The sequence below is a fragment of the Chelonoidis abingdonii genome, chromosome 10 (genome assembly GCF_003597395.2).
Source record: "Chelonoidis abingdonii isolate Lonesome George chromosome 10, CheloAbing_2.0, whole genome shotgun sequence".
In the NCBI taxonomy this organism is placed as follows: Eukaryota; Metazoa; Chordata; order Testudines; family Testudinidae; genus Chelonoidis; species Chelonoidis abingdonii.
The window spans coordinates 79,398,103-79,421,588 of record NC_133778.1 but is presented as its reverse complement, the minus strand read 5'-3'; the positions used below and the strand labels follow the sequence as shown (position 1 = coordinate 79,421,588).

At 57.0% G+C, this 23,486-nt stretch overlaps 2 protein-coding genes across 3 annotated transcripts in view; one reads left to right on the top strand and one right to left on the bottom strand.

The window, feature by feature from the left end:
* Positions 1–8,216, top strand: part of RNF25 (ring finger protein 25) — a 210,961-nt gene extending 202,745 nt beyond the window's left edge. The window contains exons 3-11 of the mRNA XM_075069837.1: positions 2,094–2,168; positions 2,770–2,872; positions 2,983–3,050; positions 4,144–4,213; positions 4,377–4,448; positions 4,672–4,812; positions 5,781–5,870; positions 6,822–6,956; positions 7,384–8,216. Of these exons, the coding sequence (XP_074925938.1) occupies positions 2,094–2,168; positions 2,770–2,872; positions 2,983–3,050; positions 4,144–4,213; positions 4,377–4,448; positions 4,672–4,812; positions 5,781–5,870; positions 6,822–6,956; positions 7,384–8,145 (1,516 nt within the window). The 3' untranslated portion in view covers positions 8,146–8,216. The remainder of the gene's footprint in view (positions 1–2,093; positions 2,169–2,769; positions 2,873–2,982; positions 3,051–4,143; positions 4,214–4,376; positions 4,449–4,671; positions 4,813–5,780; positions 5,871–6,821; positions 6,957–7,383) is intronic.
* A 6,360-nt stretch (positions 8,217–14,576) lies between these two features.
* On the bottom strand, positions 14,577–23,345 carry BCS1L (BCS1 ubiquinol-cytochrome c reductase complex chaperone). Of its 2 annotated transcripts, none has more exons than XM_032779888.2 (8): positions 23,301–23,345; positions 20,473–20,856; positions 19,746–19,885; positions 19,423–19,617; positions 18,522–18,585; positions 17,403–17,572; positions 16,699–16,816; positions 14,577–15,328 (listed from the first exon to the last, which is right to left on the bottom strand). In XM_032779888.2, exons 2-8 carry the CDS (start codon positions 20,790–20,792, stop codon positions 15,076–15,078), a joined length of 1,260 nt encoding a protein of 419 aa, XP_032635779.1. In that variant the 5' UTR covers positions 20,793–20,856; positions 23,301–23,345; the 3' UTR covers positions 14,577–15,075. The 2 variants fall into 2 exon arrangements, with proteins under 2 accessions (XP_032635779.1, XP_032635780.1); XM_032779889.2 differs by lacking the exon at positions 23,301–23,345 and adding an exon at positions 22,756–23,194.
* Positions 23,346–23,486: the final 141 nt, after the last annotated feature.

Genomic DNA, 23,486 nt, shown 5'->3' with positions numbered 1-23,486 from the left:
GGCTCCGCCCGCCGCCGCCCCGGGCTGTCGCCAGAGTGCCTGACTGGATCCCAGTCTTCGCTACGCGACCGGAAACGGCCAGGCCCACTCTTGCCCGACACTCCGCCACGGACCCTGCGGCGGCCGGTCGGGGGTCGGCCGGGAGGCTGCAGCCGCCTACACATGGGCGCCGCCGAGCCAGGTCGCGCCACGGCCTATCAGCCTGGTCATGTAAATGGTTCGGCTTGCTCTCTGTGTGTTGATGTTTGGTGAGGTAATCGCCACGGCCGCTCACCTCAGGTTCGGTGAGCAGTCTCTGTGGCTATCTATCTGTCATTAGTAGCGGGTGATCTGTGCTGTCAGTTGTCGAGAGACATCCAATCATATGTGTGCAACGAGTTGGAGAATCACTCGACCGGCCCACAGCAAGTGCCTCGAACTGCTCTGCTAGCCACCTGCCTCGTGGGGAATGCCACGATGCCCTCAAGCATACATCGATGGTAACTGACATTGTAGGTCTTTGGAAGGTGTTGTATAAAACCTCAAGGAGTGTTCTTGGACACAGGTAGGGACCCTGGAAATGCCCATAATTCTCTGCCCTGAAGCACGTATGAAATAGCTCCGCATTTGTATGAGTGGTTATGCTCTTCATGCCGGGCGGCCATTGTACTGACAACGGCAGAGAGCAGTCATTATAAAAATGGACAGAACTTTCATATTACAAGTTGGATATGGTCGACTTGGTTGTGTCATAAAGGACAGGGTATGAGGTCTTGCTCCAGCTCTCGGCAATCAGGGTCCTCTTTTGGGGCCGTAGATTGCTTTAGTTGAGTGGCAAAATGTCTCAAGGGTCTAACAACAGTTACAAAGGGGGCAGGCCCAGAGGCCTCCAAGACTCTGGACTGGGCTTCAGGCACCATTGGGTTCGCCTGTCCCTTTTTGTGGCTCTCCGTGCAGCAAATCAGGGCTGAGACAGATGGTGGTGTGGGGAGGCATGCACGGTGTTACCACTTTCGAGGATAAGTAATGCTTCTTCACGTGCGCACGGAAAGTACCTTGCAACTATATCCCCCCCGCTTTGCAGACTGGGCCCCCAGCTGGGTTGTTGCCTCCCTGGTTCCCTTCCCTTCTCAGACGCGGTCTCGTGAGAGGCGCCAGGGAATATAATCTCTGAATGACCCGGGACTTGTCTGATCCCAGAGATGAGGGGCTGGCAGCACAGTGCCCTGGATGCAACTACTGAGCCGCCCCCTCCCAGACTCCTCCTTGGGGAGTGGATCACCTGCGTTTTCTTGGCAGTCTCCCCTCTGAATACTGACCTGTCCCCAGCCTCCTTCATCCCAGAGGTGAGGGGGTCAGATCTGGAGGTGACGCAGCCGCAGGACAGCAATGAGAGAGCTGTGTCTAAAGGGCTCCTGTCAACTGAAATTTGGCCCGAACTAAACGTAAAGCAAAAAGAGATTTCTATAGTTCTTGAAAAATTCAAATACATCTTATTTTTAAACAAATAAACATGCTTGTGCTTCGTTTGCGACTCCGATGTTATAGCCTGGAGTCTGAAATGGAAACATAGCGGAAACAAATGTTAAAGCCGAGAGTCCAGTAAAGAAAATTAAATAAAATAAGTTTTCAAAATTCTTTCACTTTTAATAATCAGAGAAATAAATGTTTGTTAATTTATCTACCATGTGCATGACTGTAGTTCCGTACTGAGGGAGAGACCTCACCCCCTGAAGAGTTTACCATCTCAATGGGGAACACTGACAAAGGTGGGAGCGAAGACAGGCCCAGACAAGGGAAGTGACTTGCCAAAGCTCACACAACTGGTCAGTGGCAGAGCCAGGAATAGAATACAGGTCTTCTGGGTCCTGGCCTATTGTTCTTTCCACTAGACCCTGCTGCTTTCCACATCACTTCTACCTGGACGGTATCTCTTTAAAACAAATTTCCACAGTATTGTTATTTCTATTTGTAAACGATTGGGAGTTTCTGGGATGTTTCTGTTGTATAAGGTCCTAGGCAGACCTGTGCATTGCTCAGGGAGGAAGAAGAGGAGGGAGTCATGAATGAACAAGGGAGAGCAGCTCTGTGTGATGTCCCTTCTCTGTTCTCAGGGCTTTGCCATCAGAAGTGGAGGTCTTGGAATCCATATACCTGGATGAGCTGCAGGTGTCTCAAGGAAATGGCAGGTATTTGTGCTGTTCCTGGGTGTCACTAATTCTGAGTGGTGAGATTTCACCACTTTGGTTTATCTCCAAAGTTGGATCTCAGCTGTGCTGCTGGGAGCAATCCTTGGACTGGCTTGTGTACACAGATGTTCTGGGTGTCCAGCTGTGGATTCTGCATTTGGGATTCAAAGCCCTGGTGAGCTGAGAATAAAGTTCCAATGGTCGCCGTGTCCGGATTGAACGTTCGTTCAGAGAGAGGGTTCTGCTGTCCTTAGCCCTACACCGGAGCTCCAGCATGCTGAGCTCCCTGACTCGTACCTGAGCTACTGCCAATCTCTGCCCTGGTTCCTAGTGGCTCCTTTGCTCAGAGCTGCAAGTGAACCTTGGCCCCCTTCCAATGAGCGTTTCCCATGCGGGGGCAGGACAGGTACGCTCAGCCTGCTGGTCTCCTCTCTGCTGCACTCCCGGCACCGTAGCCCCTTTTCAGCCCCGTAGGGCTTTCCTGGAAGGTTTGTGCTGCTGGGACAATACGCAGCGCATGTTACCCTCACTGCACCGTCTGTCCTTCATTAATACTTGTGTGATAGCTGGACACTTCATCTCAGCCTCCCTGCCCTCACAGGTCAGTGCCCTGGGAAATCTGCATTACCCTGCACCCTGCGACCGCGGAGGATCAGGACTCTCAGTATGTCTGCTTCACACTCGTGCTGTCTGTGCCCCCACAGGTAAGGTCACGGTGCCTGACCCCCAGGAGCCAGGAGTGCAGCCACACTTCACAGAAAGGGGCAGGGCAGGACTTTGGGCCCCATTCATCCCTGGATTTGTTTCTTTCCAGTATCCCAATGAAGTGCCAAAAATCTCAATCCGGAATCCACGGGGGCTGTCGGATGAGCAGATCCAGAAGTGAGTGCTGGGGAAGGGGTTTCCTCCCTGCCCTCGAGACACAGGAGGAAAGAAGCTTCCTCCGTTCCAGCTGGGTGTGGGAAACATGAATACCCCTGTTTCCCTCATACACAGAATTGCTGTGTCTGTCGTCCAGAACTGCATCGGCCTGGCTAGAAAATAAACAAAGGCCATTGAACTGTCCCGCGTCAGTGCAGGAGCAGCCGCTAGCTGCCTGGGGGTAGGAAGAAAATTCCCCCTGGACAGGTTATTCCATCATTGTCCACTAGAGGAATCTCGTATCAGAGGGGTAGCCGTGTTAGTCTGGATCTGTGAAAGCAGCAGAGAATCCTGTGGCACCTTATAGACTAACAGAGGTTTTGGAGCGTGAGCTTTCGTGGGTGAATACCCACTTCGTCAGACGCAGTGGGTATTCACCCACGAAAGCTCACGCTCCAAAACCTCTGTTAGTCTATAAGGTGCCACAGGATTCTCTGCTGCTCTTAGAGGAATCTCTTGCACCTTCTAATGCAACTAGCCCTGTCCTCATCCAGTCCAGCTTCTGTGTTCTTCCCTCCCCAGTCCCAGAGGGTCGTGTACAGGTGTGGTGAGATCTGGATAGTCTTTTGCTGCCAGAAGGAGGCTTAGATCCCGCTGGCTCTAACCCTGGGTGTTTGGCCTGGTTTTAGTCTCTCTGCCTTGTCACCAGTGAGTGCAGCAGAGGTTGGGTCAGTTGCAGAGTTGGCTGGGCTAGCTCGTCACAGGCGCAGGCTGTGTTGAGTAGAGAATCTTCCTGGACGTCAGCCAAAGAATCCAGGACAGTCAGTAGGAGCCAAAATCTGGTGCCTCAGACCTATTCTAATGGGACTCTTCTTCCTCTGCCCCCTCCCCCATGGGGGATGGGTAGGTGGGAGGGGGAAGGGTCTGAGCGCGTTAACCACATTGGAGCACAGGGATTTCTGTCCCCAGCTTGGCACCACTACTGACCAGTCCAGTGGCTGCCCCAGCCATCTCACCCACTGTATAGTAGCCGCTGTTCCCATCTTACTGCTGCAGCTCACGAGAGCTTAGCATGGCCCCTCCTTAGTCACGGGTTTCTGTCTCTTTCTTCTAGGATTTCCCAGACCCTGGGACAAGTTGCGGAGGCTGGGCTGGGGACAGCGGTGCTGTATGAACTGATTGAGGTAAGAGAGGAGGGGAGGCCTGGGGTGGGTTGGGCATGGTGCTAGATACAGCCCGATAGCATCACACACTTGCCTGGTCTCTGTGTGCGGGTTGGTTGGGTCAGAGCCTAGGCCCACCTGGTGCTTTAGGTGGGTAAAATGTTCGTTCTCCTTCTTTCTACAGAAAGGGAAGGAAATTCTCACCGACAACAACATTCCTCATGGCCAGTGCGTGATCTGTCTCTACGGCTTCCAGGTAGGAACCCCTGTGATCAGTGTGTGGCTCTGCGGTCTGCTGGGGAGGGACTGGCAGCCTGTAGCTCAGGGCTTGTGGAGATGGGATGGAGGGGCTCTGGGAGCAGATGTATCTGAATCAGACCCAGCTGAGGGTGGAGCATTAGTGGAAGCCCCCTCACCAGGGGGCGGCGCCAGGGGACACAGAGAGGGCTCCTTCCAAATGGCCCCATCTCGTTGGACAGGAGAGAGAAGCATTCACAAAGACTCAGTGCTACCACTACTTCCACTCTCACTGCCTGGCTCGCTACGCCCAGCACATGGAAGAGGAAATCCACGTGCAGCAGGAAGAGAGAGAGCAGCATCTGATGCCTCCTTCCAAGCAGGTAAGAGGGCCTGGGCCCTTCCCCCTTGTCACATAGAGGAGGGCTTTCTCTCCCAGGCCCGTCACACAATCCCCACTGCTCTGGATGTGGCCACGCCTAAGAGCTCACTCCTCGGAGTTGCTGTTTGGGTTACTGACTCCAGATCGGTCTCGCCAATCTCCAGCCCATGAAAATCACAAGTCAGGCCCCCAGAAATCGTGGGATTGGCTAAAAATCGTGAGTTTAAAAACAGAATAAACTTGTTGCTGGTTTGGTCTGTCTTCTGGGTTTGGAGCCTGTAGGGTGAAGCTTTCCCCTGAAGCCACAAGGGCTAGGAACTTTCACTGAAATAACGTAAGCTGAGATTCTCACTTGCACACACAACTCCGGGGTTGAGCAATCTATTTAACCCTTCATTTGGGCTTAATAATGCGTCCAGCCAGCAATCTGGCCAGTCCTTGCAAAGTATGGAATAAATAGCACCAGTGCCCAGAAAACAGGTCCAAGACCCCTCACACCCAATGTCCTGAGAACAGCCCCCGCTGTCAAGCCAGGGGCATCTCAACCAACACACATTGCCCAGGAGTGTCTGCGAGGAGAGAAGTCCCTCGGGTAAGGGCAACCTGACTTTATAGGTTATAACCAGCTGCTTTAAAGTTATTAATCAGCTATTAGACTACAACTCCCAGCATGCCCAGGTGGCATAAATTAGCCTAACTCCCAGCCAGCCAATCCAGAGGAATCCCTCGGTGCGTTTGGAGTGGGAGTTACAACAATCAGCAAGGCTATTGCAGTGCTGCTGAAAACAATAAGTCCTAAAGCTAAGCCTGGGCAGCCAGGCATCCTCTGCCCTGCTAGAGAAGCGCCTGGGGAAGCCTGGGACCCAAAGAACTGGAGGGTTTGTTTCCTGGAGGTGCAGGGGTGGAGCAGGATGGGGGCGGGGGGTTAGTGCAATAGGGCTGTGTGCCAGCTCGCTCTTCTCCCTGCAGGGAGTTGGAGTGCAGTGCCCCGTCTGCCGGGAAACACTAATCTACGACCTCTCCGCTTTGCAGGCAGCACCACCCCCGCAGCACCCGTTGGTAAGAAGCCCCTAGCTGGGACCCTGCCCACGGATCTGGGAGGGAGGGAGCATTTGGGGGGTCCCTAAAGCAGACAGCAGAGGCCTCCCCAGGGCTGCTGTCTGCTTCTGCTGGGTATTGACTAGAGCCTGGCAGATACTCACTAGTCACGTTAACATTTGGGCTTAAATGCATCCACCTCGTAGCAACTGGCCAGTCCTGATGTAAACTCTCCCCTTTCCTGCCGGGTGCAGTCCCCGTCTTCCTTGGGCTGGGACTGGAGATGGAGAGGCGTGCCCAGCCACACTCAAGGACATATCCCATGGTTACCGTTTGCTTTTCTCACCCTGTGGGAGGGGAACAAGTCTGCGTGTCTGATGGGTGTAGACACCCTGGAGAGGGACGGGTGCTGCTGTCCCTGGGGAAAGGACGAGGCTGGGGCCCTGCCCCAAAGAGCCTCCAGCCCAGCCAAGCTGCATGGGTAGTGGGAGGGAATTAAACCAAGGAAATGTGGCTCGATCTCAGGCTCTTCCTGCACTCCCTAGAGCCCTCTCCCAAGGAACGGGACAGAGGGACTGTCGCTTCAGCCAGTTAAGATCCAACAGGCTAAAGCCCTAGAGCACAAACTGGAGGAAGTGATCCTGCCCCGGCTCTGGGGGATGGAACAGATGGGCCACTCCTGCTTTCCTGGCTCTGATTTCTAGGCTGCACTCAGAGAGAATTGCAGGTTCCCTTCAGTAAGTCTCTAGTTCATGTTGGCTCATGCAGACTCTCCAGGCCCCTCGCAGGGACATGGTTCAGCTGGTCCAGTCTGCTGTGGCTACCCTGTGTCTGACTAACGCAGGGTGCCCGTGTAGGTGAATGCCCTGGGCAGCAGCGCTGCAGGCGTGGGGCTTGGGTGCTTTACCCATCTGGGAGCAGCCGCTCTGCCAGGCTGGACAGTGACAGAGCACGGCACTAACTCTTCCCCAGGAGCCGTACAGGCCTGATGCAAAGGCGCTACAGACCCGAGAGGAACTGCGCATAATCTACCAAAGGCAGCAGAAGAAGGGGGGCATCATTGACCCCGAGGCCGAGAGAAACCGCTACTTCATCAGCCTCCAGGCGGTACGCTGCTCCTGGGGCCAGGCGTTGTGGGGAGCTCTTCAGCGCCACCCTGGTGTGGTGCAGGGGTGGCTCTGGCTGTGTGTGCAGGGCTCTGCTGTTCCTGCCTTCTGGAGCACCTGCTCGCCGTGGGGGCACTGCTGCCATGTGACGTTCCAACATGCCAGAGAGCGGGTGGGTTTCAGGTCCCAGACTGTGATGGGGGGCAGGGAGGTGTCTCCAGAAAGCCGCCCATGGCTGTCCTGGCACAGAGGGGCAATCGAAGGCTGCCTGGTGCTGGCAATGTAGCACCATGCAATAACCGGGGTGGGCGGTGGTATAGGAGCTGGGCCTGGGCAGCAGTCCTGGGGCCTTTCCCTAAAGAAAAGCAAGAGGCAGGTGGTGTGGCAGGCCAGGCCCTTTCCTCACCATTGGCCCCTTTCTCTCTCAGCCTCCAGCAGCTGCGGATCCCAGCCACGGAGCCGCCCCTGCGCTGCTGACTCCTGAAACTGCTGTAGCTGCCACTGAGCAGCTCTGCCAACCACCGGCCCCGGGACTTGCTGCGGAGCCTGCCAGCCCTCCCCAAGCTCTAGCTCTGGGGAGAGAACCTGGGCAGCCGGCCAAAGCGTCTGTCCCCCTGGAGCACCAGAGCAAGAGAGAGCAGCACCGAGGGGAGAGGCTGGGATTCCGTGGCCAGGGCAGGCAGCCGTACAGTGACCCACAAGCAGCAGCTGCAGAAACTTGCCGCCTTCTCCATGGCCCTGGGGGACTCGGCGGTTTCGACTGGAGACCCGAACGAAGAGAAGACAGGAGCCAGAGACCCAGTGGGGGTTACAGCCAGGAGGTCCCTAAGCCGCACGGCAGAGGCAGAGTGGCTGCCTTTGCTGGTAGGAAACATTCGGGCCCTGCTGGCATCTTGCCCATGAAAGGGGCATTGGACTCGAAGGAGGAGCAGCCCGCTATGGGGAGATGGACGCCAGACCAGGGAGCAAAGAGCCCGAGCAGGGAGAAGGAAAACCTGGCCCTAAACCAGCATGACGCCAGGGGCCCCAGCAGCTGGCAGGGCCATCACAGGCCCTGGGACTGTGGGAGATGGGAGAAGTCCCGGGGCAGGGAGCGTGATTCCTATCCCAGGGCGCCACGGGGGCGAGGGGCATTCAGGCCCAGTGCAAGGAGAGACCCCCACGGCCAAGTGAAGGAGGATGGCTCCTAGCAGGAGGGGGCAGGGGCTGGTGCAGGGGGGCCTTTCCTGGGGAGACCAATAAAGAATCTATTAGAACATCAGCTATCCACCTCCGTATCCCAGGAGCAGGGCCAGCCCAGATCTCTCCGTGGGTGTGGGTGGCGGGCACGTGACACGTCTTCCTGGGTAAAACGCTTCCGGGAGAGTAACACGGTGAGGCTGTGATGAGCTGGGCACATCATGGTGGGGGGAGCAGAAATCCAGGCTGGACTCACATCTTAGTAAACGATGGGCAGGTGCGGTTACTAATGGCTGCGTTGCAGGGTCTCCTGGCAGATTGACAATCAATCACCTGGTTAGTCCTGGGCAGGCAAAATGCCTCTTGGCCTTGAAGGCAGGACCCAGGAGTAGCCAGATACCACTCGACTGCAGCCATCTACATAAGGGCTACGTGGGGCCTTAGCCAGGCTTCAGGCTCTGCAGCAAGACCAGCCTAGACTGGCTCCTCTGAGCAGGGACAGCAGCCCTGCTGGGATCTGCCATGTCGTTGGGGGCAGCAATGCTAGAACTGAAGTGAGGGTGGGACTGTCCCATGGAGCAGAACACCCTCAGGAAGCCAGGCCCTGCTCAGTGCCAGCGAGCAAGGCCAGAGTGCGGGGAGGATCCCAGGCTCTCCTGAGCATGAACTTCACCTGCCATTGCTACGGGGTCAGTTCCCCCAGGGTAGCACTGCTGAGAGCGTCACTTTACTGACAGCCCCCACCCCTGACCGCTCACTGAGCTCGACGGGCCAGCCTGGGCCAAGGCGACTCTGGCTGGATTCCTCCAGGCCCTGCCATTGGTTCCATGTCCCTGTTGATCTTATTTAAATGGGCCATTTTCTCTTTAAACTGACCTGTCCCTTTTCTGCTCGCTCACTGATCAGAACTGGTTCTCCTTCCCGCCTTGTAAACATCCCTGCATAGGCCACAGTGAACGCTCCTGGAGCAGCTGGCACGCCAGGCTTCACTTGGTTAATGGCTATGGTCTTCCCTCTGAGAACCCCGCGCTGCCCCCACAGCTTTTCTTGGCACTCTCCAGTCCCCGGCTCCGGGACGAGCCATCCCCAGTAGGGAGTTACTCCCCTGCTCTCCATACAGCCCAAGGCCAGCTCCCCATGGTATCCCAATGAACAACCCCTTGTCCCGACCGTTGTTACTACTCCAGCCTTGGCTTCCTGTTCCCTGGGATTAGCCCTAGCTAGGTCACATGGGACTTGTCTTGAGGGACTCGAGCTTATTGTGATCAAATTGGATTATTCGCAACCATTCAGTCAGCTCTCCAGCCCTGGCAGCGAAGCCGAGTGTTATGTTCTCATCCCTTGCCTGGGACGGTCCTGCCCATTGTTAAAGAGAACTAACCTCCCCTTTGACGGAACAGCAGGGCTGCCAGTGGGGAGGGAGCAGGTGTTAAGACCCCTGATCCCAGTTTTTTGCCCCCTGATTTTTGTCCCAGCTAACCTTCCTCTTCCTCACTCCTCCAGGCATAGCACGAGTGTCTCACAGCCTGTTTGCAAATGAACGGAGAGATTCTCTGCTGCAGCGCTGACCTATTTCACGGGCAGCACTGACACTCAATGTCCTTGGTGCGATTTTTGTTAAAAGACCCCACACCTGGCTTTGCACAGACCTGCTTTTAGCTCAGACGCTCGGCCCTGGAAGCTGGACTACGTGAGCCACCAAAGAAGGGAATTTCCACCGCAATAGGAACAGGCCCAAATTCTGCTCTGCCAGCCTCTTGTCCCCTGCTGCACAGCAGAGTGCAGAGTTTAACCCCCTGCTACTCCATTTGTTCCCCCAAAAGGACCTGGAGCTTGAAGCTGATTCTCTCTCTTGGAAACCAGGTGCTTGAAGTTTTGCTGTTCAAACCTTTGCAGTCCTCTTGGGAATCCTGTGATCTAGGAGGGCAGGGAATTTGTCCGTCTCATTTACACCGAGCTCATACGTTCCTAGACAAGGTGACTCTTAATATGTTCGTCAGAATCCCAGAACCACGAGCCGTCCTTGGGGGGGAGTGCGACGGGGGGATGGAACAAAGGGAAGGTGAGAGACATTCCCGGGGGGTGGGGGAGCTTTTGGATTTAAAAAATCTACATTTAAATGTTGGATGTGAATTTGGCCGGGGCCAGGGCAGCTGGAGCGGCTGCCTGTTGCTGAACCGTCTGGCAGGGTAAATGGTAAATTCTCCAATCGCAGCTGGAGGGTTGCACCTCTTGATCCCTGTGCTGTGAGGAGGGACAGCTCAGCTCAGCTCTCCCTCTGCAGCGCTCCTGCCAAGCCCTCCCGGGAGCCAGGCAGCTATTGCGCTGACATCGAATAGAGAGCAGCAGCGATATCTGCACAGAACAGACCCCCACAACTCCCAGGGTCTGTTGGTTCATCCACCTCTCTTCCTGAGTGGTGGGCTGGAGGTAGAGTCCTACCATGATGTCACTCCTAATTTTGTCCCTTCTATCGTTACCCAGAGACTTTCAACTGGGCTGCTTCTCAGCTCCTGGACCTCAGACCGAGTGTATTCCCGCGCGCTTTCCCTGCCCCTCCTTCCCAAACAAGCTGTACCCCTCAAGGACAATATTCCAGTCGTGAGACTCATCCCACCGCTCCAATCCCAGCTCTGTGATGCCAACTAAGTCAGAATTTAGCTCACCTACTAACCCTTCCAGTTCTCTGTTTAACCCCCAGCCTCCTGGCCCTTGTAGAGACATCTAAGCTGTTCGCCAGATGTTCCCCTCTGATTTCCCTCTTCTTCCTATGACCCTATTGCCGTTTTCCAACATGCAGCCCTCTGTTAGGGTCGCTTTTATGTCTCTGTGGGCTTTCGTCACCGGTCCCCTTTGAACACAGTGAACAAACAGTCTGCTTGGCCCACCCAGCTGGGCTGCGGGACCAATGGACCAGGTGTTTCTATGGGCAGTTAAATGCCTTACGCTCGCTGATAAGACTAATACAATTCAAAACCCAATTCCTGACTACCCCCTTTGGGGAAATCCTAGTCTCCGGTACTGCCGCCCAGCCCAGCAGGCACCACAGGGCACAGCCTGCGGAGAGCAAACGGCTTCCCCTTCCCAGAATGCTTTGCCTCTGAGCCAAACCTGCGGTGGAGTCACCATCCCAGCCTGTCTCCAGCTGGCTGCGAGTCACCTTGGGGAAGAGCGCTGGCTGAGGCCCCCTTTACACAGCTCCTGCCTCCCAAGGGGCTCTGGCTTTCCCTGCTCAGCACTGGAGAGGGGCCTTGCCCCGGACCTTAAACAACTGTCTGCGTTGGACGTAGACAAAAATCCAGTGTGTTAGAGCAGCAATCACAATACTAACCAGCCATGCTGCTGGAAAAGCCACAATGACTTCAGGGCAGTACTTTGTAATCAGCAGGGCCCAGCCCTCCATGGATTTATCAGAGCTGCGCACTCCCGAGCCTCTCGGACGGATCTGAAACAAGGATGTTGCCTCCACAAGACCCCAGGAGGCTGGAGGCTTTTCATCTGGGCTGCCAGTGGCGACTGCCGGGCACAGGGCGGTTTGAGTGGATCGGTCATAGGGACATATCGTTGAGTCTGGCCTTGAGAGGGCTGAAGCCACCACTGGCACTTTTTATCACGCCGGAGATCAAGTCCCCACACTTCAAGCCCTGACAGTCGGACATGAGGTTAGGAGGGGACATTACCTGGCCACGGACTGGCGGTGGCCACACGGTCGTCTGTGATTCACTTGGCTGCACCAGACTCGGAACAACCCCATGGAGCTTTGCAACACCTGGGGTAAAGCCATGGACGGTCACCGCTACGGCCCCTCACTGCCTGACCACGCTGTGGTTGGGCTGGGACACCACTGAGCCTTTCTGAGCACTGCCCGTTGCAGGCCCGACGAGGGCAACACCCGTCCTTGTTCCAGTGGCCAAAGCAGCCTGTCTCGTGCTTCTCTGGCCACCAGCACTGCCTTTAATGCCCAGAGAGGCTAAGTGGCACCTTCCCAGTCACACCAAGTCTGTCAGAACAGGGAATTGGACCCGCTCTCCTGACTGCCGGGCTGGCACGCTGAGCAGTGGCCACTCTTCCTCTCCTGCACCGAGTGAAATCTCTGTGGCTCTACCTCTTGACTTGCGACGCCCAGGAGTTCTCCCCAAATGCATCGCATTGGGGGGTGCCAGCTGACACCCCCAAAGAACAGCTGGAGGCTTCCTGCCTCTGGAAGCAGGGTCAGTGGACTTTGGGAAGACACCATGGTGTCTCCGCCCCTGCAGGAGAAACACGTGGGCTGGGCTTACGGCTCCCAGAATACACCTCAAAGGGTTAGTGGGCTATTAAAAGGAAGAGGAGACCCCTGTAGTTGGTCATCACTTGGGGGATTCCAGGGCCCAGAGCTCCTGAAATCACACAACGTTGGGTCCTTCAGCCAAGGGGGTTGAGGTATCTGGGGCCTGAGAAACCTGCTCGGACAAAGACTGTGACTTGCTGACGTTTGTCGAAGGGAATTTTTACTTTTCTTTCCTTGTCCCACTGCCTGTCTTCACTGGGAATCATGCAACTCTGGGACTCTTCGTTTAACACACTGCAAACCAAGTCAGTGCTGTGAAGTAAGTATGTGGGGCAAACCCGTTAAATTAACGAGCTGCAGAGAATTGACCCTTTAAAGGAGCAAAAAAAGTAACTTCTGTGAAGGTTCAGGAGGGCTGGATGCTGCAGGCAGATGGGCTGGGGGAAATTCGGACCGGGAGAACGTCAGGGTCATTCTGCGAGAAGGAACCAGGTGGTGGAAGCCAGGGTGTGCGCCACATGCTTGGCAGCAGGGCTGACACACAGCAGCTTTGCAGTGAGGGTACCAGAGGGGCAGGGCAAGGGGTGACACAGCCCGTCACTGGTCTGGGTTGAACCCCAAAATGTTTGTCTGTCTCTCACACACCCCGTCTTCCCGTGTACTGTGCTCAGAGGAGCGCTGCAGTCCAAGAGGAACGGCTGCACCAAAGCAGAGCTCAGACAATTGAACCAGTCACAGCTGAGGCACCCAACCCCCTCTGAGCAGGGCTTAGGTGAGACCCCCAGGCGAGGGCTCCTGTGGACAGGGTCAACGGAGGGGTCCAGGAGGGGCGGGGGGGACACTAGCAATGTTATCATGGGTCTCCCTGGCTCCCCATGGGCCTGGCCTGCCCCTCACCACACCTGAAGATGGTGTCCCAGCTGCCCAGGGAGCGGTTCCAGGATGAGGCCGACAGTGCCACTGAAGCGCCACGTCTCAGAGGGATCTCCTGCTCCAGGCACCCAACAAGCTTTGCGCCAGTGAAAACTGAAGCCTCGCCACTCCAAGGGGAGCGGGGGCACCGGACAAGGGGTTCAACAGGTACTGACCCCCACCCCATGCACACAGCTCAGCTACACAGAGAGACAGATCAAACCCCAAGGGTACAAGGAGCACACACGCACTGAGGATTCCAGGTGCATTTCAGTGGGCTTCCGCTCAGGCCTTACGTGACCCTAAAAGTTCTGCCCATCAGGCTCTCGCCAGCTGGCAGCAGGTCTCCTCGGGAGAGGGCAATGCCAGGGCTCCCTGGAGCCAGAAGACCGTAGTTCTAATCCTGGCTCGGACGCTAACCGACCACGTGGCTTTGGGCAAGTTACCTCCCCTTATAACCTCGCAAGCCGATTCAACCCAGACGAGAGCCAACTACAGGCGCTGGGTATAGGCCGGGTCAGAAAACAACCTGCACTTCTCAGGTTTGCCTCTGATCAGGCACAGCTGCAGCCTGCCCCACTCCCGCTTGCACCTCCCTTTGCTGGGTGCTGAGGAGTCACAGTGTCTCTCACTCAGTGTGAAAAGGCAGTGGCCGCAGGAATGGGCAGATGTGCCAGAGATGGACCCCAGGCATGGGCAGCGGGAAAATCCCCAGCACAGGTGGTACCAACTCCATTTTGGGCTGGGTCTGAAAATGACTCAACCCACTCGGGTCAGGAGGGCTCAGGCTAGGCTTGAAAATGAGGCTTGAGCAGCCCTCTACTTAGCTTCCCCATGCCTCAGTTTCCTCCTCCATAAAATGGAGATAATACCACAGCAGGGACAGCTCACTTGAGTCAGAAAAAGCCTATTTGGGAGCCTGATCCGCTGATGGAGATGGAAAGATTCCCATGAACTTGGGTGCTGGACCATGCCCTCCTTGTGAGCGCATGCAGTGACCGAGTCTGCGCCAGTGAAAACCAAAGGGCACTCACTTCCTAGGCACAATGGACGTGCTTAGCCTGTAAGCCCTGGGCAGGGACTATCTGGGACAGGAACTGTCGTCTTGTTCTGGGTTTGTAGTGCGACTGGCTCCTGGGCCAGGGGTGGGGCCCCCGAAGCTCCCCCAGCTCAGAGCACTCAGTAACAATACCTGCACATACAGAGCGGGCTAATGGAAGTTCGCAAAGCACCTGGAAGACAGAAGGCCCCACACAGTGCTTGGTAGCCCCGTCACCCTGCTTCATACCATGCTGTTTTTACAGAGAACATTCAAAAGCAGCTGGCAGATATTATGCTCCAGAGCCGAGCCAGGCGTCATCTCGAGCTTCCGTCTCTATTTTAATCTCTTCACTCAGGCTTTCGCTTACCCCCACGGGGGCACAGTGGGTGAGAGCCGTGTGGGGGTGGGTTATGGCCATGTGAGTAGCAGGCTCGGAATGCCCTGGCATTTCAAGCACAGCTGGGTCCTGCGCACTAGCAGCTCCATCTGGGGAGGAGCAATCACGCTGGACAGTGCACTGCTACCGTGGGAATCAGGGTGTCCTAGCTCTCTTTATATTCTAATAGAAACCCAAGGCCTTGTTGAGGTAGCGAAACAAAGAGCGAGCGGCTCCATGGGACTGTCACAGAGCAGCATCCTCACGGTTATCAAGTCCTGCAGGAGTCACTCCCAGCAGTGGGACTGCAAGCCCCTCCCCTGCGAGGGCACCCCCCTCAGTCACAGTGAAATCGACTGCACGTTTTCAATGGCCCCGGCTGGGTCTGCTTTGTACAGCATGAAGTGGCCTTGCACCTGGGCGGCGCTGATCTGCTCCGAGACACGCAGGGCCTGCTCTGCAAACTTTTCCCCAGCAGCCGCTGGCTGGTCTGGGTAGAAGCGCTGGAACATGCGGGAAATCTGCCAGCGGGAGCACGGTCCCACGTACTGCTTCAGATCCACCCGGCCAGGGCGTACCAGGGCTGGGTCCAACCTGAGGAGGCAGAGAGACAGGCAGAGGTGCGGTCAGCCAGCAGTCAGAGGAGTCCAGTCACTGCTCTCTGACCCGCCCTTCGCTGGCATCCCGAGGGAGGGCGGGGGAGACAGGTGGGCCCTCTTAGCCTCAATACCCTCCACAAGAGCAACGGGGATGTGTGCAAACCACGGACATGTCCTTCCTCCAGCGTGACCATCCCCCTTAACTAGCACAGGCTGGGAGGGAGTCCAGCCCGGACCTCATGCCCCGTGTACTGTTGTGACATAGAAGATGCGGGCAGATGCTGCACGGGGCTTCTAGCTTGGCGGGGTCTCCAGAAAGCAACTGAGAAAAAGCTGGGGAAGAACCAGACAAAAGAGATCCGCAAACCCTCAGGGCCCCGAAAAGATCAGGCTTCTCCTGGGGCACCCAATCTCCTGGGCAGGTGGTGCACTCGGACACCCCCACACACACACCTGTGACAGGCTTTCTGCTGTGAACGGAGCTGCAGCCAGCCAGAGCTCTGCAGCAGAAACACCAAGAAGGGGGGGAGGAAAGGTCTCCGGGGGGCATCGCCAAAGGGGATGGGAGGAGATGGAGCGAAGGGAGACGCAGGCGGAAGATCCTGGAAGATCACAGAGACTGTGAAATGGCAGCGTTAGGAAAAGGGGTACGTGGGGAGGGGAGCCCAGTTGTTTGGCTAATCAAACTAGACAAGAGCAACCCCTGAAACGCACACTTCAGGGAATAGTCCTGCCCTGAGCAGTGAGGAACCAAGTTGGGAGCCAGTTGGTCCGATCTCATCTCTAGTGTCACTGTTCCCTAGCGCCCAAGCAAGGGGGGTTCTCTAGCGTCACTGTTCCCTAGCGCCCAAGCAAGGGGGGGTTCTCTAGTGTCATTGTTCCCTAGCGCCCAAGCAGGGGGGGTTCTCTAGTGTCACTGTTCCCTAGCGCCCAAGCAAGGGGGGGTTCTCTAGTGTCATTGTTCCCTAGCGCCCAAGCAGGGGGGGTTCTCTAGTGTCACTGTTCCCTAGCGCCCAAGCAAGGGGGGGTTCTCTAGTGTCACTGTTCCCAAGCACCCAAGCAAGGGGGGTTCTCTAGTGTCACTGTTCCCAAGCGCCCAAGCAAGGGGGGTTCTCTAGTGTCACTGTTCCCAAGCGCCCAAGCAAGGGGGGTTCTCTAGTGTCACTGTTCCCTAGCGCCCAAGCAAGGGGGGTTCTCTAGTGTCACTGTTCCCTAGCGCCCAAGCAAGGGGGGTTCTCTAGTGTCACTGTTCCCTAGTGCCTAAGCAAGGGGGGGGGGGGGTTCTCTAGTGTCATTGTTCCTTAGTGCCTAAGCAAGGGGGGGTTCCTGCCCTGCGGCCCCTCCCCCACAGGAGAGGGCTCTGACCTGTCAACGTGGTTGGTGGTCATGAAGATGATCCTGGCCTCCGTGGAGGCGACGCCATCCAGCGCGTTGAGGAGGCCGCTGAAGGTCAGCCGTCCCATGCCCTGGTAGGCAGTTGGGTCTGGAGGAAAAGGCAGCAGATGTCTCAGATCCAGGGCAGGTCTGGGGCATCCAAACTCTGCCCAACAGACAGCCGCATTGCCAGCTTACCAGCTGCCAGGGAGCTGCCTCATTTGCCAACAATCAACACCATGGGCCAAGACGACTGGTCCCCGGCCAAGGAACCTGGCCACCCTCCATCTTGCACTGCCGCAACGCCGCCTCACTATAAACCCAGCTACTGGCATGTCTTCAGGAATTCTCTCTGCCTGCAGTGCAGCTAGCGGCAGACTGCCCCCCCATGTCATACACAGGGCAGGGGAGCCAGCGGAGGGACCCCAAGGGGCTGAAGAGGAATATATGTGCTGCCTCCTCCCTGGGAACCAGGGACTCCCCTGGCCCAGCAGGTGAAACAAAAGCCACCTCAGAACAGCTCCTCCAGCCCCCATCATTCTGCTCACTGCCGAGCCAGGCTGGGACCTTGGGTGCGGGGGGGAGAGGAGAGGCATCTCCATCTGGCACCCAGGTGCTGAAGACAAGGGCGAGGCCTGCACCGGTTTCCCCAGGGGTGGGAGCAGGCCCCCGGGGGGGGAAGGGCTGGGACTAACTCTCCGCAGCGAGGTCCCGGCTGACGAACGCCGCGTCCACGTCCTCCAGAAGGATGATGCTCTGCTGCGGCGCCACGCTGAGGAGATGGTTGAGGCGATCATCGGAGAGGCTGCGGTCGCTCAGGCTCAGCAGGCAGATGCCGTACTCCAGCTCCCCGGCCAGGGCCGTGCTGGGAGGGACACAGGGCAGGAGTAAAGCACCAAGCCACAAGGGAACCCCCGGGGGAAAACGCTCCCTCCCCAGTCACGTAGGGCAGGGGGTACCTATATCAGACCCCGCCAGAGGACAAGGATGGGCCAGGGGGCTGGCCTGGGATTCGGGACCCAGGTTCCATTCCCAGCTGGGACACGGATCTCCGGTGTGACCTCTGGCAAGTCACCGTCTCTCTACACCCCTGCCTCCCACGTGCCCTGCCCTGCCTCCCGGGGGGGTGGGAGGATAAATGCAGTAAGGACTGCGTGGTACTCAGTGATGGGGCCCCTGAGTCCCCCCGGCAGAAACACCTGGTGCCGGACTCTCCCCACCCCCGGCCCTTCATGCCGTCACTCAACCGCAGGCAAAGCGGGGGGGGAGGGGGGCGCAACTGCTGGCGCTCGGCTCTGGGAGTCGGTTGCCCGCCCTGCACAGGCGTACAGGACGACACAAGGTGCCAGGCGGGTGCGTCCAGACAGATGTGTCAGGCGGAAGGTGGGATCCTGAATGACAAGCTGGTCAAGGGGGCCCGATTTAGTGTTACCCCCAAAACACCACTCCTCTTACAGGAGTGGCCTGGTTGACCCCTGTATGAGCACATGGGGGGGGGGGGCGGGACTGGGATGGTTTTGGTGTGTGGAAATAAAGCAATTAGTATTCCAGGGGGCGGGTGAGGGGCAAGGGGAGCCCCCACCAATATTCCTGCTTTGGGCCACCAGCAGGCTAGCAGCACCTCTGGCCAGGGTCCTTTGGCTTCCTTCTCTGCAGCACATTTCTGCCTTGCTGACCGAACCCTCCTCCTCAGTGAAGGGCCAGTCTCCTTAGTCCTACAGAAGCACATGCTGGCCTCCCTCCATGGGGCCGAAGGGGACCCAGAACTCCAGGAAATGGCGGAAAGCTGGCACTGCCCAGCGCATAATACTCACATGAAGCTGCTTTTCCCGCAGCCCGGTGGCCCGTAAAGCAAATATCCCCTCCTGTACGGGATTCCTAGGAAAAGATGGACCCATCAGAAGCCGGCAACACGCCCCACACCCAGCCTGCCACAGAGCCCTAAAGGACAGAACCAAAATAACAATCACCTCCCCCCCGCCGCCCGAGTCCCAGCGTCACAGAAAGCTGCACCGGGCCCCTGGAGCTGGGCTCTTGCTGGCGTCACTCTAACATGTCGTTCGTGGCCAGCCTGCTTTCCTACTGCAGCGCTGCCATCGGCTCTGGTTCGGCTGGGACTGGAGCTGACCCAAGCTACAGGGCTGAGGGGTAACCTGCTTGCTTCCTGCAGTGCCAGGGAGAGGCAGACCCCAGGCACAGAACACAGTCTCCCATGCAGCAAGAGGCCCTCAGGGCTCTGAAGTCCCACCGCAGGGCTGCCTAAAGCACAGGACCTGGATCACCCAGGCAACGCTCCAGTTTCCACCCACAGCGGTGAATCGGGCCCACTGAGCACAGGAAAGAGGCGCCGCCAACCCGGTGCAGAAACTCCCCCTTTCCGGTTGTGGTCGCTGCAGCAGGACACCGGTGTTCCACGGACGCTGCAAGGATTGTACATGATGCCTTTTTCATGCACAGAAACCCGGGTTCAGGGGTCGAATATTGGGGTGGGGGGAGTAAGAACTGAGGCGTATCTGCAGGGCTCGGCTGGCCTGCACTAGCTAAAGGGCTGCAGATCTGGATCCAGGTGCATGGGAGAGGGGTGGCAGGCTGGTGAGGACGCAGGGGTCGCCACACAGCACCTGCCCACATCATCCTGACTGGAGGTAGCGTTATATGCCTCTCCCTTTGCCCCCAGAGGAAGGGCAGAGCCATCAGCCCAGGAGGGAGCCTTGCCTCTCTCACTGTACCACTTGGGGTTATCGATGAACTCCTTTACGTCCTGCACGATCTTCTCCGAGATCCCCTTCTCCAGCACCACGGAGGCGAGTGGCCGACGGCGGCGCGGGAACCCAAATGGCCGCCATTCAGCACCCATGGCCGTGTACATCACTGTCTTCCCCTCCTGCTGCCGCAGAGCCAGTTCCCTGGCTAGAGAGAGACAGAGAGAGGGGCTGGCAGTGAAAGGGAATCTCCCAGAAGGCACCAGGCAATGGCCTGGCTTTTATATCTGCCAGGTTTCAAATCTGCCGCGGCAGGGCCCTGCCGAATAGCCATACCTTCCTGGAGGATGTTGAAGAAGATCTCCCGCTTGGTGCCCAGGGCTGTGAACGTCACTGATTCCCAGGGGGTCCCTGTGTGCAGGTCAATCATTTGCTTCTCTCGGTTCCGCTCGATGCGGATCCACTTCCTCCGATACCTGGGAGCGTGAGGAGAGACAGGCTGAGCGGGGCGATGACACGAGACGAGGCTTAGGAGCGACTTCACTTAAGCACTACAGTGGCACAGCTGCGCCAACACAGCGTTTTAAGTGTCCACCTGCGCTAACTCTTTTGAAAAGCACTTTTACAATCCCACCCTGCAGCATGAGTTGCGCAGGTTGGTTCTGCACCCCGTACAGAAACAGATCCGTTTCCGTTTCGGATGTGCAGCGTTTGAACTTCCCCGAGTAGCCTTTTCATTTCACAAGGGTGCGGAAGGGCATCCAAGGGGCATTCTCAACACCAGTCTCCGGGCCGAACGAAGCCAGTGACAGAGGTACTAGAGACGAGCTCAGCATGCTATTTTAGGCAGCCGCATCTCCTCGTACTCGTCTCCTTTGCAGACTAAGCAGGCCTGTGCGCTGATCTAAAGTCCACTGAAATCAATGGGACCCTTTCACTGACTTCAACGGGCTTCGGATCAGGCCCCTAAGCTCTTCGAGAATTTCTCTTCACACGGAGCCCTCGTTCCAGGAGCCAGCTGGTCAGTTCCCGGCCCGTTCCTCCCCCACTCTGCCCCCCTTACCAGATGAAGTGGTTCCCAGGGCTGGGGACAAAGTCGAATTTGGTGCTGATGCGCCCGCTCTCGTGTTGCAGGTAAGAGGTCTCCACGCTCAGGTGCTGAGTGTGCTTGGCATAGTGCGAGATCCAACTCAGCAGCCACTGGTAGCTCTTGTCCTTGCTGGGCACCTCCAAGGTGATCATGTAGTGTCGGCGAAAAGCAACCGCCCCAAACTGGGCCCCCTTCCGAGCCAAAGCCAGAGCCGTGCCCACCCCTACCAGGCCAAAGCCAGCCCCGAAGTAGGGATTGTCCTTCAGCGCTAAGACAAAGTCGGAAAAGGGCATGGTGGGGCCGGGGGAGTCACACGGCTGCTTTCAATGGCATCATCTCTGCCAGCCAGAAACAAACCTGCTGATAAAACAAAAAGTGAAAGACTGAGCCATGGGGGGCCCATGCAAAAGCTCAGCACAAGGGGATAACCCAGATGAAGGGCCGAGGTGGCAATCATACGACCCACAGGCTGGATCTGGCCCAGATTACGTCTTTACAAGGCCCCGTCCATGTGGCACGGTCCGATTCGTCACCATCTGAGCTTTCTTTATAATGCAAAGCTAGTTCGTAGCCCTTACGGATGCAGTGAAAACCCTTCCAATCCCGAATCACGGGTACAGCAACACCTGCCTGTAGCAAGAGACCCTCGGCATAGGGGAGATGTTACAGTCTCAAATGTACACCTCAGCCCACCAAGCACAATTAAAGCAGAATTCATCCCTCTTCCCCGGTGACTCTTACACCCCGACAGAGAGGATCCCGGCTTGCTTTGGGCACAACTCTCAAACTGAAGCAGCACTGGTGCCCATATGGGAGCCCAAGCACCCCTGTCATCAGGCCGGTTGCCTCCTGAGCGCCCCCTTGGGGCCTGAGGTCATGCTGCAGCAACCCTCCCTCAGTTTCCCCACATGTTAAGGCTTTCTCCATTACATTACCAAAGCAAATTTTCTGCAAGTTCCGCAACATCCCTCCCAGGGCTGGATTTCTTAACGTAACAAAACAGTTAAAATGAGTTCTTGGCCCCCGATCAAGTCCACATTCCTAGTCCTGCTGGGGGCCTCCCCACTCTAAGCCTTTTCTCTGAAAACTCAGGGTTCCCTGCTGGACCCTACTTACCTTCAGCACTTTCCAGTCCCTCTTTCCCAGAGCGTTTCCCTCCCCAGCTTCCTGCCGCCCTACACAGGGGAATCAGCTGCTCCCTGCCCAGCTACTCCTGCTTAGTAACTACTGCTGGGCCCTTAAAGAAGACTACCCCCCTTGACATGCAGACCCAGAGCAGATTGCAGCCTTCACCATGGCACAGCGGCCAGCAGGGAATGTAGCACCTTGACTCCTGGCCATAGTCCTCAACAGGTCGGGGGCCCTGTAACTTTTTGTGCAGCAGAAAGAGAAGCAGCCCCTAGAGTGCTATAATCATCTGGGAGGATGCAGCCAGGACAAGGCTCTCGGGAGCGGGGACAAGGAGTTCTTGGGGAAGGGTGGAGAGTGGTGAAACACCACGACAGGTCACCAGGAGGAATCTGGGAGTACAAGAGTGTAAAACTAATCTCAGCTGTCTCAGGTGAAAAGTCAAAACTGAGGCTTTATCATTAAAAGCCTCCAGGCTGTAAGCTGTGGGAAAAGCCTGTTGCAATTACTGAGGATTTTATTGCTGCAACTAGTCACCATGCATCTCCAGCTGCATCCCGAAGGCATGTCCCGGGCAGCTGGGGGCCTGGAGGCGATGGAGACAGAAGCAGCCTCCCCCGTCTGTGATGGCAGTGGAAGGTCCAAAGCCACAGAGCCGCCCTGTATCAAGCTGTGGAAATGGCTCCCTTGAAAGGCAGTGTGGGGTAGTGGACAGAGGACTGGAGGGGGTTCTAGTCTTGGCTTGATTTTGAGCAAGTCCCTTCCCTTCCATCCCCCCATCTGTAAAACACGGGTGATGATACTGGCCTTGTCTGCAAGGCGCTGTGAGATCCACCGATGCAACGGCTCTCTAAAAGCTAGGGATCGTTATTAACAGGGGCATCGACGAGGATGCAGAATTTGGGGGGCAGTTGAGTTTAACCCTAAAGTCCTGTCCCAACCTCTGCCTCCCTGAAGTTCTCTTGCCCTGTTATTGATGGCGCCTGGCAAGTAGTTTGCCTTACATGTTGTAGAAAAGGTGCCATATAAATAAGCTGATTGTATCGCAGGAACCTGCCCTCTGCTTGGGCACCACCTTCCCACCAATGATGATATCCAGCACTTTTCATACTGATGCTCTTTACATGCCTCAGTGACTTAAGCCTCACACGGCCCGGGGGGGGGGGGGGGGCAGCATGATTGCCCCCGTTGCAGAGCTGGAAAAGCTGCAGCTCAGAGGGGAGCAGGAGGCTGTGGCACAGTCAGGAACAGAATCCAGGAGTCATGGGTCTCCACCTGCTCAACAGGCTGACTCCCTGTACAGCCAGGGAGAGAACCCAGGAGTCCTGAGCCCAGCCTGTAAGCAGCAAACACACTGCCGCTGCTCCCAGCGGGTAGGAGCTGGTTGGCTTGGTGCGCCAGCTGCAACAGGCTGCGTTACAAGGGCCATGCTGAGGGAGCCTGACCCTGCTGGAGAGGGGCCCCGATCCCACCACACCTCCTCCTTTCATGGGCTCTGCTCCTCCCATAAAGGAGCCAGAACCCCCCACCTGAGTTCCCCTTTCATGGAGTCTGACCCCCTTCTGCCCCCTCCTCGCTGTAATAGGATCTGATTCCCCTGACCCCCCCACACTGTAAGGCAGCCTGAACCCCCAGACTATTCTCCCAGCCCATGGGGTCTGAACCCCACTCACCCTATGAGGGGTGTCACCTCATGGGGCCGGCCCCCAGCAGCCCCCCTCCCTTCTCTTCCCTTCCCTTCCCCCCAACAGCTGCCCTCCCCCAGCAGCCCCTATTCCCTCCCCCCATGGGGCCGGCCCCCAGCAGCCCCCCGCCCGGGGGGGGGGGGCAGCTATGATCTGCCAGTTGCATTGAGTCTG